Source organism: Aptenodytes forsteri, unplaced genomic scaffold, assembly GCF_000699145.1.
Source record: "Aptenodytes forsteri isolate BGI_AS27 unplaced genomic scaffold, ASM69914v1 Scaffold206, whole genome shotgun sequence".
Lineage (NCBI taxonomy): Eukaryota > Metazoa > Chordata > Aves > Sphenisciformes > Spheniscidae > Aptenodytes > Aptenodytes forsteri.
In genome coordinates this window covers 763,593-779,071 of record NW_008794544.1, presented here as the reverse complement: position 1 = coordinate 779,071, position 15,479 = coordinate 763,593, and the positions used below count along the sequence as shown (strand labels likewise).

The following is a 15,479-nucleotide window of genomic DNA, read 5'->3' as shown; positions in this document are numbered from 1 at the left end:
CGCGGAAGGCGGGCCGCAGGGGAGGGGCGAGGGGCGCGGCGGGCGCTGACAACACCCCGAGGGGGAGGGGACTACATTTCCCAGGCGCCTGCGGGCCGGACGGCACGCCCGCCTCCATTTCCCGCCTCTGTGAGGGGGCTGCTGGGAGCTGTAGTAGGGGTCAGAAAGAAGATGGCGTCCAAGATCAGCGTGGTGCTGCGGCCGGTGAAGAGTATTGTGGTTCGTTTCTGCCCCTTCGAGTCCAACGTGGAGAGCACGAGGTGAGGGGGCTGCGGGGGCCGGCCCCGGCCCCGGCCCCGCCGCGGTCTGGGCATGCTCTGGCCTTCGGACCCGCGCCCGGCGGAGAGGCTTTGGCCGGGCTCTCCTATCTGTAAACCACCCAATGCCCTTCCTGCGCCCGGCCGTGGGTTCTGTACGTTTCACGGCAGGTGTGAGGGCTGAACTTTTTGCCTTTAATTTTATTTATTAGTGGGGGTAGAGGCTGGGGTTATATGTGTCCGCAGCGGGGCCTGTCCCCCCGGCCCTGCCGCAGAGCCCAGGCACGGCGAGGGGCACAGGCCTGCTCCCCTCTGCCCGTGGAAGTGTGGAGGGTTCCTGAAGAGCAGGGTTCCTGAAGGCCAACCCAGCCGGCTGCTGCCCAGGTCGCAGCAGTGGCAGATGCAAAACGAAGCCGTTAAAACTGCTGTCACTGCAGGGCCCTGCGACTTGCTGTCACTGTAGCCAGCAAAAGTAAGAAGACGTCCTGGGAGCAAATCATGAGGGAAATGGCAGCATCTGTTTTTCCCTCTCTGGAGAAGAACCTCCTTTCCCCAAACTTCTGCATCTGCTGTACTTTCATGATCTTGGTCTTTGAAGGCTTGCATTTATCAGGGCTTTGTAGCTTATTCTAGGCAGAACCGTAACGTTTCAGAACGAGAAGACGCTGTGTTTGTCATAAGGGCTCTGTTTATGGTGTTACCAGGATGCACACAGCATTCATTCTGTGCTGATTTTTGGAGGATCTCTGTGCCTAAGCGTAGACCCTTGCATGTAGGCATGTGCATTTAGCTTTACCAGACCACCCAGGGAGATGCCCCTCTCAGTTGCTGAGCCTGTAGGTGAGGGTCTGTAATCACTAGTCCAAATGCTGGTAATAGGGGAGAGAAGGGGCAACAGCTGCTGCTCTATCTTGGTAATTAACTGTTGGAGAAATCTAAGTAGTGATGCTTCTTGAGTGATGTAAGTTCTGCACCAAACAATTGTAAAATGACATTTTACAATAGCTTTACAGACACATCTACTTTTGAAATGAACTTAGTAACACAACTTAACTTGGAATGTCTTTAAGCCGCCAGAATGTCAAGTAGTTGTCATGCATTTCAGAAATCTGCAGGAGACCAATGATGTTAAATAAATAAATGCTCTCTCAAACCCAAACAATAGAACATTGGCAAGCAACCGGTATATAAAGAAAAATGACTTTGCTGATTTTTTTTTTTTTATTGTTGTTACTAACCCAACTGAGAGGAATGTGCATACACTGATTTTTTGCAAAATTCTTTGGTGTGCTTTTTACATGTTAGCATATAAGGACTATCCATTTGGATTTTTAAGAGTGATTATCTGATAAGTACCTGTCTGAAATTAGTAAATACAAATTCTATTTTGTTTATACTTTTGTTGCCCAGCAATATCAAGATATTCAAATTAGTTTTAGAAATATACTTACTATAATTCCTATCAACAACATACTTAATATGTTTTCAAATATACTTTCAGAAAATTTCTTGGATGTATAAACCACAAAAAAATCCAGGCCACTAATAGAAACTGTGAAGTGACTGCTGATGTGAGACATGATGGGTCTGAACCACTTGTAGATGTTATGTTTGGTAAGAAGCTAATTTTTAATCTTGTTTAAAAAAAAGACCTTCTGGGTTTGTGTTGTTACGATGTTATTGTCTTCTCTATGATTTTTTTTTTTTTTTACTGTGGTTACTTTTTTTTGGTTCCGGTCCATAGCTAGATGTTGTGCAGCTGGGAGGAAAAAAGGAAGAGGGAGTCACTAACAGCCTGATGTCTAGATAAATGTGTATATATGTCTTTGTACTACAGTTAGATCTGGTGGATCTTAGATCAAAGAACTGACTTAACTTTAGGGTTGAGTCTACTTTTGTAGTGACATGCTTGTGTGACCTTGCAGTCAGGTACAATTCCAGGGAAGTAAGTGTAGCTCTGTTTTGATGTAAGAATCTGTTCACTTTCTGTAATTTTTTTTATGTTACCTGTGGTGGAGGCATCTCAGTCTTGAGGACAGAAAAGTTGAATACCTTTATTTGCTTATGCAACTGAGTAACTTACTATGCAGTTTGAAGGCGCTGCTCATATGGATAAGACCGTACATGTGCAGATGGACTTGCAGAATGAGGTCAACTGATGTACAACAAATTTCTTGGTTTCCTTTGAGCAGGCAGGGAATTGATGGTGGAAATTTCATCAGTTCTGGAAGCGGCCCAGATTCTAGGCTGTGAACAGATGGCTCTAATCTGCTTTTGTCCTTTTCTCTGGCTGCATCTTCTTTCCTGCTGTGCTGTAATGGACCAATATGTCATGTAACCCATTAAAGTTTTCATTATTATTGATTCTTGCTACCCCCTTTTCTTTAAACTTCCATATATTTAGTGAATCGGTAGAAATGTCAGGAGTGTTGAATGTACTTCATTTTGCTTAGGAAAGTCTAGTTATTTCAGTGCTGGCATTGCTTGTTTCTCCCTCCCCCATGCCTCTGTCTTTCCCATCCTTGTCTCTAACTGTGATGTATTAAGACTTAAGCAGTAAAGCTTACTGGTTTTTGCAGCATAAAACCGAAACAATTTATTTCGCTAATGCCAAGAGCTACAGCTCTGAACTCTTTGTTTTCTAAGAGCTGATTATTTTCAAAAAGTGAAGAGTTTGCAGCCCTTGTAGTTGGCAAACATGGGGCTGGAACTTGGATGCCATGCATGGTATTGCATTATATGGGTTTGAGTATGGCTTTTGTATTTGCATATCGTGCAAAAATAAATAATTAACTTAGGTACAATACTTAACTTCTACTGCCTCCTCCCCGTTTTAAAATAATTTATTTCAGAATTTTAGAAATCCTAGTGCTCTCTATTTTTTTTTACATTATAACCACCAGATTGTGTAAACCAATTCGTTGTTTTGGCTAAAGAAGTAAGTTAAACGGACCATAGACAACATGCTGCTAAAATGCTGAGCCATGTGTGGAAATTATGCCTTCCAGTGCCTTCTGTGCCTTCTGTTAGATGACTTTGAGGGCATAGTATGAGCCATTCTCATCAAATATCTGTTCTTACTATAGGTATATCTAGACAAATGTTTCATTTCTGTATTGCATTATTGAAAAAGCTGAAAATTACATGTGTATTGTGTGCAGTTCAATATGTTTGTTTGTTGGTGGTGCATAATCAGAGTCCTTGGTAAGTGGAGTACTTTCTAATCCAGCAAGATGAACAGGGTATTTGGACTTATATATACAAACCAGAACTGCACACTAAAGTAATTGTGACTTAGACTTTGTGACTTCTTAAAAATTTTTCCCCTTTACAGCTGATGGAGAGCGATTGATAATGAAGGGAGCCAACTTGACGACAATAGAAATGTTAACAGCATTGCGGTCCAGATGCAATGCAAAAGAGCTTAAGGAAGAACAGAAAAGCAAGAAGAAGAGTCCCTGAAGAACAGAAAAACAACTGTGTTTGCATTTTACATGCGTTAAAAACAGCAGGCTGCACAGAAGGTTTTTCTCCTATGCAACAAAATCTGAAAGAGAGAGATGGCCAAAACACTGACCAGTTTAACATGCAGCAGAATGAACCATTTAAATGTTGCCTGTCTTCACCTGAAGGAAACCATAGTGGATCAACAAATCTTCTAACACCAGTGGGTCAGAGTGGCTTAAGATGCATGCATGTGTCTCTCTAAGCAGCTGCCTCTCAGTCGTCTGCATGTTGGACTAGTACCACATGTATTTGCATATAAATGTGAATAATGCACATTAGCCATTAAATTAATATTACAGTGAAGACATCTCTTTGGACATTATTTCCTACAAAATTTCTGTACAGTGGAATGCAAAATATTAGTAGAGTGGTTATTATTTTTGAAAATTATTAAATACAAAAATTTGAAGAAAACTTTGAAAGTATTCATCATTGACTTTGCTGAGGGACAGCAAGCTGCAAATAGAGAGTGGATTTTGTAATACTATGTTTATAATACATCTGCTGCTAAGTCCCTGCCATTTTCTTCCTCTCTTTTTCAAGAAAGTGTGAAATTTGCTAAATGTAAATTTAGTTCAGCAATTAAAGTAACAAGGTAATGGGACTATGAACACACAGTAGAGCTACTCATGCTGCATAAAAGTAGCTAAGTTTAGGTCAAAGGGAATGGTAAGTTAGGTTTTTTTGCTAGTTGGAGAAAAGGGCTATCTTTGAAGTTCAGTTTTGTAATATTTTTGTCACTTTTGGGAGATTTCATTAAATATTTTATAAAGATCAAAGGGAGAGCTTTATTTGGTGTTTATAGCCCTATGTCCAACCCTATTATTTATTAAAGTAAGTGCTTAGGTGTCTCATCTGTATTGCAAAGCTCTGTGGGTTTGGGGGGGTTGATCTCTCCTCAGGCTGTGCAGGTGAAGGTGTCAACTGCACGTGTATTTCATGTGCATCACTTTTGTTCGAGTTCAATTCATAATGAAAATGTAATTAAAGTTCCAGTTTTGAGAATTGCAGATGCAGTACTATTGAGGGGCATTAGTTCCACCTGTTGTTAGTCAGATGCCTGATTTCGGTAAAATTGTAATACACGTATTTCCAAAGTTAATTTGGCAGCAGATTTAGGGCACAAATCTGAAACGAGTTTTACCTTACTTTTGCCGTGATTTTAAATGGCCACTGTCCTTTCCGAAAGCAACATTGTTTTAAATAGCACTGTCAAGGTAGTTCTTTGCAACTTCTTCGCCAGGATGCTGAAGTCAAGGTGATCTCTTACGTTGGAGAAGCAGAGCCATGCTAAAGATGTTTGATGATCTTTTATGGTGGCTTCCTCCATGTGTTTGCAACAAATAGAAAAGAGTGAGATAAGATGATCTCACTCACCATCGGGCAGATGGGTCAATGAAATTTAGACGTGGGAACGGTAGATGTGAACGACTTAGTCGGGGATGAATACCTCCTCTGCAGTCTGTTATCCTTTTTTTTTTTTTATTAGGCCACCAACTCTTCTGAGTGATTTCAGAGTGCTGAGCTCCTGAACCTGCTACTGAGCTCCCTTCTAGTGGAGGAATTACGAGAACATCTGAAACTTTGAGAGGATTTTAAATCCTGTCAAGCTAGAAGAGTATCCTAGAGAGTGGACCAAATAGAAATAAGGCTGTTCAAAGGACAGTTTGGGTTTCTCCGCCCCACGTTAGAAGAACATCGTATAGCATGACTGTGTCGGTTTTGCTGGGGTACAGTTAATTTTCTTCATAGTAGCTAGTATGGGGCTGTGTTTTGGATTTGTGCTGGAAACAGTGTTGATAATACGGGGATGTTTTCGTTGTTGCTGAGCAGTGCTGACACAGAGCCAAGGCCTTTCTGCTTCTCGCCCTACCCCACCAGTAAGTAGGCTGGGGGTGCACAAGAAGCTGGGAGGGGACATGGCTGGGACAGCTGACCCCAACTGACCAAAGGGATATTCCATACCATGTGACGTCATGCTCAGCAATATAAAGCTGGGGGAAGAAGAAGGAAGGGGGGGACGTTCGGAGTGATGACGCTTGTCTTTCCAAGTAACCTTTATGCGTGATGGAGCCCTGCTTTCCTGTGCTTTGCTTGTGTGTGTGGCTTTTGCTTTACCTGTTAAACTGTCTTTATCTCAACCCACAAGATTTCTCACTTTTACCCTCTGATTCTCTCCCCCATCCCACCGGGGTGGAGTGAGTGAGCGGCTGTGTGGGGCTTAGTTGCCGGCTGGGGTTAAACCATGACAATGACTTTACCTGAAGAAGCCTTACAGGGAAAGTGAGAATTGTTCAAGTGGAAAAACACTGCAGAATTATTCATTTCCCGGTTAATCATGTATTCGTATGCTCAAAAGCCCTCTTACTTTTTTTTTTCTTTACTCACATGGATAGGCATCCTGCTTTGTAAAGACACGCTCTTACTAGGTGCTTTCATTTTAACCCAGAGATGCCCAGCCTTTTTGCTTAGGTTAGGCCAAAGGCCTGTAACCTAGCCGTTGAGACGTGACTGGCAATTCAGTGGATGAGGTGTTAGCTGATGCTGCTTTTGCTGTGTGTGCTAGTAGCTGCAACCTGCAGTGGTAAAACTGATATGTTTTGTGCATGAAAAAGAAGTAATGACTAGGATTTGAATATGTAAGGTATAAAGGAAAACATACAGGACAGAAAAATAAAGCTAAAAGTGTGCGTTCTCAAGACAACAAGATACTGAAGTGATAGAAACGAGCAATATGGGCAAGGAGGTACTCCTCTGGTGATTATTATGCTAATATGTAGAAAATTGCGCTCCCTGTACCATGTAGATAAAGGTACAAATTTATTTTTCAAGTACGTTAAAAACAATCTGTAATGAGTTTCTTCCCTAAGCATTTAGGTAACTTTGCTGCAAGCTGTTCATACAGTATCAGTTTCTGCTGCTGTCTGATTGACTGAGACAAAGCCGAGCGACCTGCTGCTCTGCCATCTTCCTGACATGCACAGTCTAGGGCTGTGGGTGTAGAGGGTATTAAGGTCAGTCATGCAGAACAAAGCGGGGCTGGGTGAGCATTGACTTTGCATGTTATTATTCTCTAGCTCACTAATCCTGATTACTATACCACACCAAAAATGTAGGTGCTTGCCTAAATATAAAAGGAACCGGAACAGGCCCTAAAAACACAAAAAAAAAAAAAACCCCCCTGCCACATCCATGTAGGGTGTCTGATAGCAGGTGATGACATTAAAATGTCTAGATCTCTAATACCTGGAGATTTACAACAATGATTAGAATAATCTTAGACCTGTTTATTGTACAAATACCTGTTTATTTAGAAGTTCTTGTCAATGCGTAAGGAAAATGGTCCTGAAACAGATGAATGTGCCATTCAGTTAACACTAGCTGGTCAGGGTGCTCCCTTTTTAAATATCTGCAGCATTGTTTTTAGAAAAAGATAACGGTATCTTTAATAAAGATTTGAACTGGGAGCAGCAGTGTTAGTGAACATTTCCACAGCAAGTTTTAACGACTAGCTGGCCCAAATAAGTACAAAATCGCAATGTCCTGATGCCTTTCTTGCAAGGTAGAAACAAGTAGAAACATGCTATCAGAGGTAGTTCATGCATACCAGTGCAAATTCTGTTCTTTGTTATTTGTGGGGATCTCAATTTGGGCAATTTTGTGCTACATATTGTAGGAAAGACTGGGTGCAATACAGTATTGCTGTGCACACCCCACTTGAGGAGTGGAAGATGCTTTAAATCTCAATTATTTTGAAAATGTCGCAATCTAATACATCTTTGCTGTTTGTGAACAGCAAAGGGTGTCATCTACGAATTTCAGAAAATTACCTGCAAGTATTTGCCCTTTTGGATGTGGAAGAAAGTATTAGTTTTGGTTGGCTTTTCCTAATTCTTCACATCTACTACATATGAATTTTGAATGACCACGGAGTTTATATGGTATAAGGAAGCCAAAAAAAAAAAAAAATTAAATATCCTTGGACTGTATTCAACAGTTCTCAAGACTTTTGCTCCCAAATGTATCTTCTGCATGTGTACTCTCCCTGTGCAGGTGTACGCACCCCTTGCAGTTTAAGAATTGCTGGCTTACTGCCCACCTCATCAACTACACGTGCGACCAGTTTCCCTGGATGCCGGGCCCTGCTTCTCCACTGGGTGGTTTGGAGTCACCTTCAGACTGACAGGTCACCTATCAGCAGTGCCTCTCCCAGTTGCACTTCCCTCCCCTCCCTTCTCCTGGCGTAATAGCCTTTTTCCTTCCTGGTACTATTTGATTTCATCCAGTCTCACCTTTCCCCCCTGGAAGGCCTGAGCCACTCTTCTGAGCCTTTTATATTGTCTGCCAAGAGCTTGCAGTAGCTTCAAGCAGCCAAGGTGCTTTGCTGCTGGTAGACCACTACTTGTTCTCTTCTTCCCGCTCAACCTCGCTCTCTATGCTGAGAAATGTTGGGACAGAGCAGCACGAACGGTTGGAGGTGCTACTTTGCTTCTGATCGTCTTTAACTTAACAACAAATTGTCTTTACATTGAGCTGGCCTTCTCAAGATTTTACAAAACTAAGGCTGTGCCCAGGGATAGATGTTAGAGGTGTGAGGGCAAAGGAGTTGCCGACCCGTTTTGGTCATGTCTCACTAAGTTTCAAAGCGGTACTTGAAAGCAGAGTTAAGGCGAGTGTAGAGACTGTGCTTGACTTAAAGCGGTCGGTCTCCTACGTACTGGCAGTGTTGCCAGCAGAGGTTAATGGCGTATCAAAGGAGATCGCATTGTGCTTCACTGGATGAGGCGAGTTTGACTTGCTTACATGTGAAAAGAACATTTCTTTTAAGACAAAATAGCTGGAAAAGTGGACCAGCAGACCTGTTTGTGAAGGGAATGCTCGGTCAATAGGAGCAAAGCCTGGGAAAGACGAGTCCTTCATGGGCAGGTTTTCACAACTCAGACTGGCAATCCCTGCAGGAAGTGCAGAGGACAGGCAGGAGGCAAGGCAGCAGGTTCCTTCCTTAGGGAAGTGCCTTCCTCAGGCACTACTTCTCTGTTTCTTTTGACCCCTCCACCCTTTTTCAGCGAGGAATCAAAGACCAGCCTTACTGTAAAAACAGCACGGTCAGCGTGCAAAGCCAGTGAATTTGTTATCGTCTCAAACACAGTTCTTGCACAGATTCACTGAATTGTCTTTTCATTACTGGTGAATCTGAGTGGTTCAAATCACTTGCACAAATAAAAGAAACGATAATTATTTTCATGGAGTTTTTAAAGTCTCTTTTTCTAGGTGGGGCTTTATAGAACTTGTCTTCAAAATCCACTTCTCAAATGAATTTCAAAGTATTTACTGGAAATGGCAAATTTAAGAATCGGATGATTAATTCTTCCTTTCCTTCACATAGCTAGATCAGTATCAAGTTAAGCTGCACATAAAAGAAAAAGTGCCAGAATCAGTACCAGAAACTGTCTTGTGGCAGAAGCATAGGAAAAAATCAGGGAACTGCAATGTAATTTCTTACCTCCTTATAGATTTTCTCTGGCCTAGATGTTAGAAATGTAAGATCATACCTTGAGAAGGAATCAAGGACGTAAACCCAAATACCATGAGGCTTTTCAAGTCTAGAAGAGCAAACTGGAGAATACCTGCCGGTCCTGCATGGTTGCCTGAGGTGCCAGAGGCAACAATTTTCTCAGATCTTTTGAACACGAGTCATGTCGTCAACACACTTGGCAAACTTAGTGTGTTGGCAGTGGCAATGGGATAATAGTAAAAGCTAGCTTTAGCTTCCAAATGGTTTTTCCCTAGGTTCTTCCACAGTCCGTGAAAGAGGAGGTCTTTTCTGAAAGGTGAGTCAGAACTGGAAGCTGATGCTTGAGCGACACCCCAGAGAGCCTATCTCTTCCCGCTGCGTGCAGGTGTGAGGAGACTTGTGCTTTTTTGGCAAAAGCTAGCCTTCATCAACAGTGCCCTGGGGATCTATTTCACACCTAAGTCCTTGTCGCCCCAGGATGAAGTCCTTTGGGAACCCTGATCTGGTAAACAGGCTACACATATTCCTAACACCTTACGACAAGGCTTTGCTCAACACGAAGAGCAGCAGTTCAGTCCCTCTCACTCCAACGCTGCTGGGAAAGGCGTTGGTATCCACATTACACTGAGAAGACACTTTCTCTGTGGAGGACGAGTGTGGGGCTCTGCCCTCCAGATTTCCGTCGCTGTGATGCTCTCCTTGGTGACGTCCTGAGAGTGAAAAGTAGTGTGATCGTTGCAACTATAAATTAAACTTTTTTCCTGAGGTTACCTTCACAGTGGTCGATTAATATCCTTAGTAATGAAACTCTACTGATAATATGCAATCAAAAAAATAATGCTAAAGCTTTATACACCCCTTCCAAAGTCCAGTGGGCACATCTGTCATTTGTGATTCTAAATTTCATAGACTAATTACTCATCATTGGTAGAAATATTTCTTTTATCATTATTTATTCCAAATCATTTTGCCATTCCTTGTCCTTGTCCTTTCCCTTATGTCCTTATTGTTTCAGACCACACAGAAAGGACAAAGGGTTTTATTTGGCTTTATTTATAGAGCTTTGGGATAATTTTTTTGTACATCTGAGGTTTCTAAAAAGCCACGCCAGAGTATTATCTTTCTGAAAGTCTCCTCGGTGAGCAGATATCCCCTGCTAATATGCTTTTGTTTTATGTGAATCAAAGGCCTTTTCAGTGCTAAAACTACAGCTATGGACAATTTGTAGTCACCCTGATCTCTTTTTTTAACATTGTAATGACTATGCTGATTATCAAATTCTGAAGATAAATAAAAATATTTTTACACTAATGTGTGGATATTTGCTATTCAGGGTAGATGCTGCTGCTAAATAAAGAGGGTTTTTCAAAGCTTCCGAAGTTAGACACAAGCTCGTATATCTGCAGGCACTGTGAGCTGGGCTGGAACTGACACCAGGTCATTTTTGTCTGGAATGAGGAAAATGAAGCCTGGAGTGCTCTTTCTGGTCACTGCAGGCTCCGGAGCTTTCTCTGCTGTCATTTAGGCAAGGTACAACCGGTGAGCTGTCACGCCACTGCCACAGTAAACTTTGCCCTCAGTGTAAGCATTTCCCTTTAAACTTGCTTTGACAGCATACAGGACATACGCTGAGGTTGCCAGTGTGTTAATTGCATTATAGTAATGCTCTGTGGCATCAGAAAGGATCAGGGCTCTGGTTGGCTTGCCACTGAACACGGGCACGTGTGAGCCTGCCCGTCCCTGACAGCCGGCCACCCAGAGCAGATGCAGCAGTGGCCAGATCCAGAGCAAGGACTCCTTGGACCCATGCTCCTTAGACTAAGTCATGCTAGAGAGCAAGATGGCTTTGTTTTGACTTGAAAACTGAGATGTACTGCGCAAAGCCCATTGATAAAACACAGGCTATGCCCAGCTCTTTTAGCTCAGAGGTAATAACATGCCGATATGCTAGAAGATCTTGTGCATATCGACATACAAATGAAAACATGTAGGTTCATGTGTTGCTTCATAATCCCAGGTCTAGTATTGCCCAAGCAAAGAGCTCCTGAGCTGGAGTAAAGCTTACCTAGGCCAGCTATGCAACCATAGCACGTGTTTCATCATGTCTGCCCAGTGATGACACGGCTGGGAAGGGAAAACCACACTTGTACAACAAGGAAACAGAAACAAAGCTGTGCTACCTATGCAATTTTTCTCATCCATGCCTTGGGGGTGAGTAACTATTATTCATGGACTGCTTTAATTTTTTTCACAGCTAGGGATAGGCTGATGAGTAAAGTTTGGGCTGTGGTGTCCAATTTCCCTGGCAATTTTTTAAGGCTTTCTTAAGAGGTAATCTTGTCTACAAGAAGCCTACCACTTAGAGATGGTACTATATATACATGATATGTCTGTATACTAGAAGGAAAGTGAGATCCTCCCCTTCATACAGTAAAGCAAAGTATAGCGCTATCAGATTGGGTTCCTTCCAAGTTAAACATATGGGCAGTTTAATGAGTAAAGGTCTAGGGAAAAAGTTACACCTCCTATGCAACCCGATCAGCGATACGTTGCAGACGAGGAGGTGGTGGTGCTCTGCCCTGCCCAAGCAGCAGGTATTACGACTCCGAAAGACAAAATATGGCTTGGCTTGCATGCAATGGGTAATGGTATGGCTACGTGAAACACTGCTGGCCACAGCTTCCCAACTCTCACGTCTGATGAAGCATCACTGCACGACACACACTTGCCCAAAGGAGTAGAACGAAGGTCTCTGTGCACTCTTTTGCCTTGGTCCTTTTCTTCGCACTTGGTAATGAAGGACTGTAATACCCTCCCCTCCTACGGGATGCAAGAGCTTGACTACCTCAGGAAAACATTTGCTCTGGCAGGCCCAAGCTGCCAAGGTGGTGGTTGCTCCTAACTGTGGCTACGTGCTTTCCGTGCAGCTAATTTCCATGGAAAAATTTACACTTCTTATTGTAAATTTGATTCTCCTTCTCTTGGACAATCTATAGTCTAACATGGAAATGAGCAAAACTTCAGAGAACTTCAGCTGTCTGTGCTGAAACAGTAATATAAGGGATAGGGACTGAACGCTTTCCATATGAATACATGTATTTGCTGCTTCTCTTTGGGTATCTCTAGAGAGAAGAGGAGACTACACACACAAAACACGTCTGACTGTGATGTCAGCCTCAAAGCAGGCAGGAATTGGGATTTATAGAGACAGAGCCCCATGGCTCAAGCATCTCTGAATATCTGACCTTTTTATTTTGACTCCCAAAGTAGGGAGCTGCATTCCCTCACCTTTGAAATATTTGACCAATATATGTACTGTACTGTCATAGTAAAAAATAATATATATTTTGTAGCCCCGTCTGCTTGTACCTTACCCAGAAGGATACATCTCTGGTCCCACTAGTTACTTTATTTGCTATGTGAGATACCACAAATTTCAGCACTATCCTGTTTCAAAGAAGTTTTGAGATATGGCTTTGACATTATCACAGCCAGTAATCTATATCATGGGATTAATTTGCAAAACATCAGATTTTTCTAAAAATTCAGAGAGATTTTTCGCTGTATCCTAACAGTCTGCATTTCAGAAAAGAGACATAAGATTCTTTTTTCTTGTTACATCTTATATGAATTTACATGCCTAGACCTGAAAAATTTGTAAGGAGAATAAATCAAAACAAATGACTTGTGGGAGGATTCAAAAACATAGCAACGTTCTGCACAGGTAGGTAGTTGGAGCTCCATGTACTTCAGATCCAGGAATACTGTCTCACCACTAGATGGAAACACTGGATTTTACATCTTCTGCTGCATTATCAGCACTTACACCTGAATACTATTTGCATATCGTATGCCATCTGCAGGCACCACTGCAGAAATGTGGATCCGAAATTCTTTGCTAGCATACATGGAGTAAAGCCAAGATTTCTATTTCTAGAAATTGTCCCCGTTTTACAAGACTGAAGACTTCCTGATTCCTGAAGGATGGTTCTGTTTGATCCCTAATCTAACTGCTTTTCATTTATCCTTTCTGTAAGCAACCAGAAAAAAACTGCAGGACAGACAGCATTTTGGTTCTGCTACTATGAATTAGGTAGTAAACATCAGCCTAATTTAAACTTTATTCTGAAATCTCTTGCACAAGACCAAAAATAAAGATAAAAGTGGAAGGAAGTTGAAAGTCTTGCATTTCAATGCACCTACTCAATGACAAAAAAAAGCAACGTGGCTTGCTGCCTTATGAGCAGACACTATAGTGTTGCTTGCATATTAAAAGCAAACATATAGTCAGAGAAGTGGAAAGTAATTAAAGGCAGCTCTGTAGGGAAGGATAGTTAAACAGAAGGATTTTTTAAAAAATCTCAGTTGAAAAATGAGCTGGTTACTTATTGTGTGACAAACCTGACTTTTTCTAGAAAGTATTGAACCTTCAAACTGATTCAGTTTAGCTCTACTAAGTTGCATCACTGCAAAGCATAAAGGGAAGCGTCCTCCTTGCACCAAAACATTTGGATTCACAGCACCTTCTCATGTTGTGAAATTCTGGAACCGGCACAGAGACCTTGCTGTCTTCTCCGGTTTTGACACCTCAATCTCAAACTCCTCCACAAAAGTACTAGCAGAGAAACATAGCCATGGCTACTCCATCAAAAAACTCCAGGCACTAGGCATATCTTCAGATTTCTGTTTTTCTGGTCAGGAGAAAGTAGCTCTGGGTTTCATCCAGTCTGACACAAGGACAAACGAGGCAGAGATTGGCATAGCCCTGGTGGTGGAAACAAATCTTGGGGATACATTGGAATTGGCATTTCTGTTGTGACTTAGCAATATCAGCTTTCTGACAGAATATGACAGTAAAGCTCTCTGCTCACCTGACAGAATTTGACAAAAGATTGGCCCAACCCTCACAGGGCCTGGTAACGGCGTATATTTTATGGCGGTACTTCTGCGCCAGTGTGCCGCAATGGCAACCGCTGGGTTTTCCTTTAAGAAGTAGTGTTGTGGTTTAACCTGGCAGGCAGCTAAACACCACAGAGCTAAACACCAGTGGGATGGGGGAGAGAATCGGAAAAAAAAAAAGTAAAATTTGTGGGTTGAGAAAAAGACAGTTTAATAGGACAGAAAAGGAAGGGGAAATAATAATAACAATGATAAAAGACTATACAAAATAAGTGACAGTGATGCACAATGCAATTGCTCACCACCTGCTGACCGATGCCCAGCCAGTTCCCGAGCAGCAGTTGCCGCCCCCCGGCCAACTCCCCCCCAGTTTATATACTGAGCATGATGTCGTATGGTATGGAATATCCCTTTGGCCAGTTTGGGTCAGCTGTCCTGGCTGTGCCCCCTCCCAGCTTCTCGCTGGCAGGGCATGGGAAGCTAAAAAGTCCTTGACTAGTGTAAGCACTGCTTAGCAACAGCTAAAACATTAGTGTGTTATCAACATAATTCTCATCCTAAATCCAAAACACAGCACGGCACCAGCTACTAGGAAGAAAATTAACTCTATCCCAGCCAAAACCAGGACAAGTAGGAATTAGGGTATCGCAGTTCAATATGGACTAAAACGAAGGTACCAAATCTGCATTTTTCCAGTGCTAAAACACGAGGTTGCATTCAAGCTCTCATTTTTCCTGTGTACTGCAAGTACCTGCATTAGTTCTGTGTTCTGATTGATTTTGTTTGCTACCTGTTACCTATCTTTTGCGACCTGTAACAAGTCTGCTCCCAGGTCAGCAGCAAGCTACAGATTGCTGTAGTTCAGTAATACGTGATATACCAGCGGGACTTGGGGGGATGCTGGGAAGGCCTGCAATCAAACCCAATAAACTGTTTTGGGATGTTGGCTCCTTATTGCTCTGTCTCTGTGCCACATGATGCCCCATGCTTGCTTGTTCCTGAAAAGCATGATAAATGAAATAATTTAGGGTTCGGTGCCCCAGACTGCAAAAAATTCCCTGGAGCCCAAATCCTGGAGACTGCTTTTGGACCCCATGGGTGCCAAAGTGTAGCTCACTGGACTCTTTTACCGCGGTAGGCGCCGGGTGGTGTCTGCATCCGAAGAAGCGTTAAGGCTGCGACATCCCTTGGCGGGGTGGCTCCGGCAGCGCCCCACGGTTTCTGGGCGCAGCGTGCCGTCCCGGGGAGCTGCAGGCCCGGGGTGCAGGCTGTGTGTTTGTGTGTGTGTGCGTGTGCGGGAG

At 42.8% G+C, this 15,479-nt stretch overlaps 2 protein-coding genes across 2 annotated transcripts in view; both read left to right on the top strand.

Moving 5' to 3' along the window:
- The first annotated feature begins 137 nt into the window (after positions 1-137).
- MRPL53 (mitochondrial ribosomal protein L53) lies at positions 138-4,543 on the top strand. The gene is made up of 3 exons (XM_009272375.1): positions 138-260; positions 1,759-1,871; positions 3,592-4,543. Exons 1-3 carry the CDS (start codon positions 172-174, stop codon positions 3,717-3,719), a joined length of 330 nt encoding a protein of 109 aa, XP_009270650.1. The 5' UTR covers positions 138-171; the 3' UTR covers positions 3,720-4,543.
- Positions 4,544-9,757: 5,214 nt separating this feature from the next.
- LOC103893325 (putative fatty acid-binding protein 5-like protein 3) overlaps positions 9,758-15,479 on the top strand; it is an 11,354-nt gene continuing 5,632 nt past the window's right edge. The window contains exon 1 of the mRNA XM_019470227.1: positions 9,758-9,889. Within this exon, the coding sequence (XP_019325772.1) occupies positions 9,758-9,889 (132 nt within the window). The remainder of the gene's footprint in view (positions 9,890-15,479) is intronic.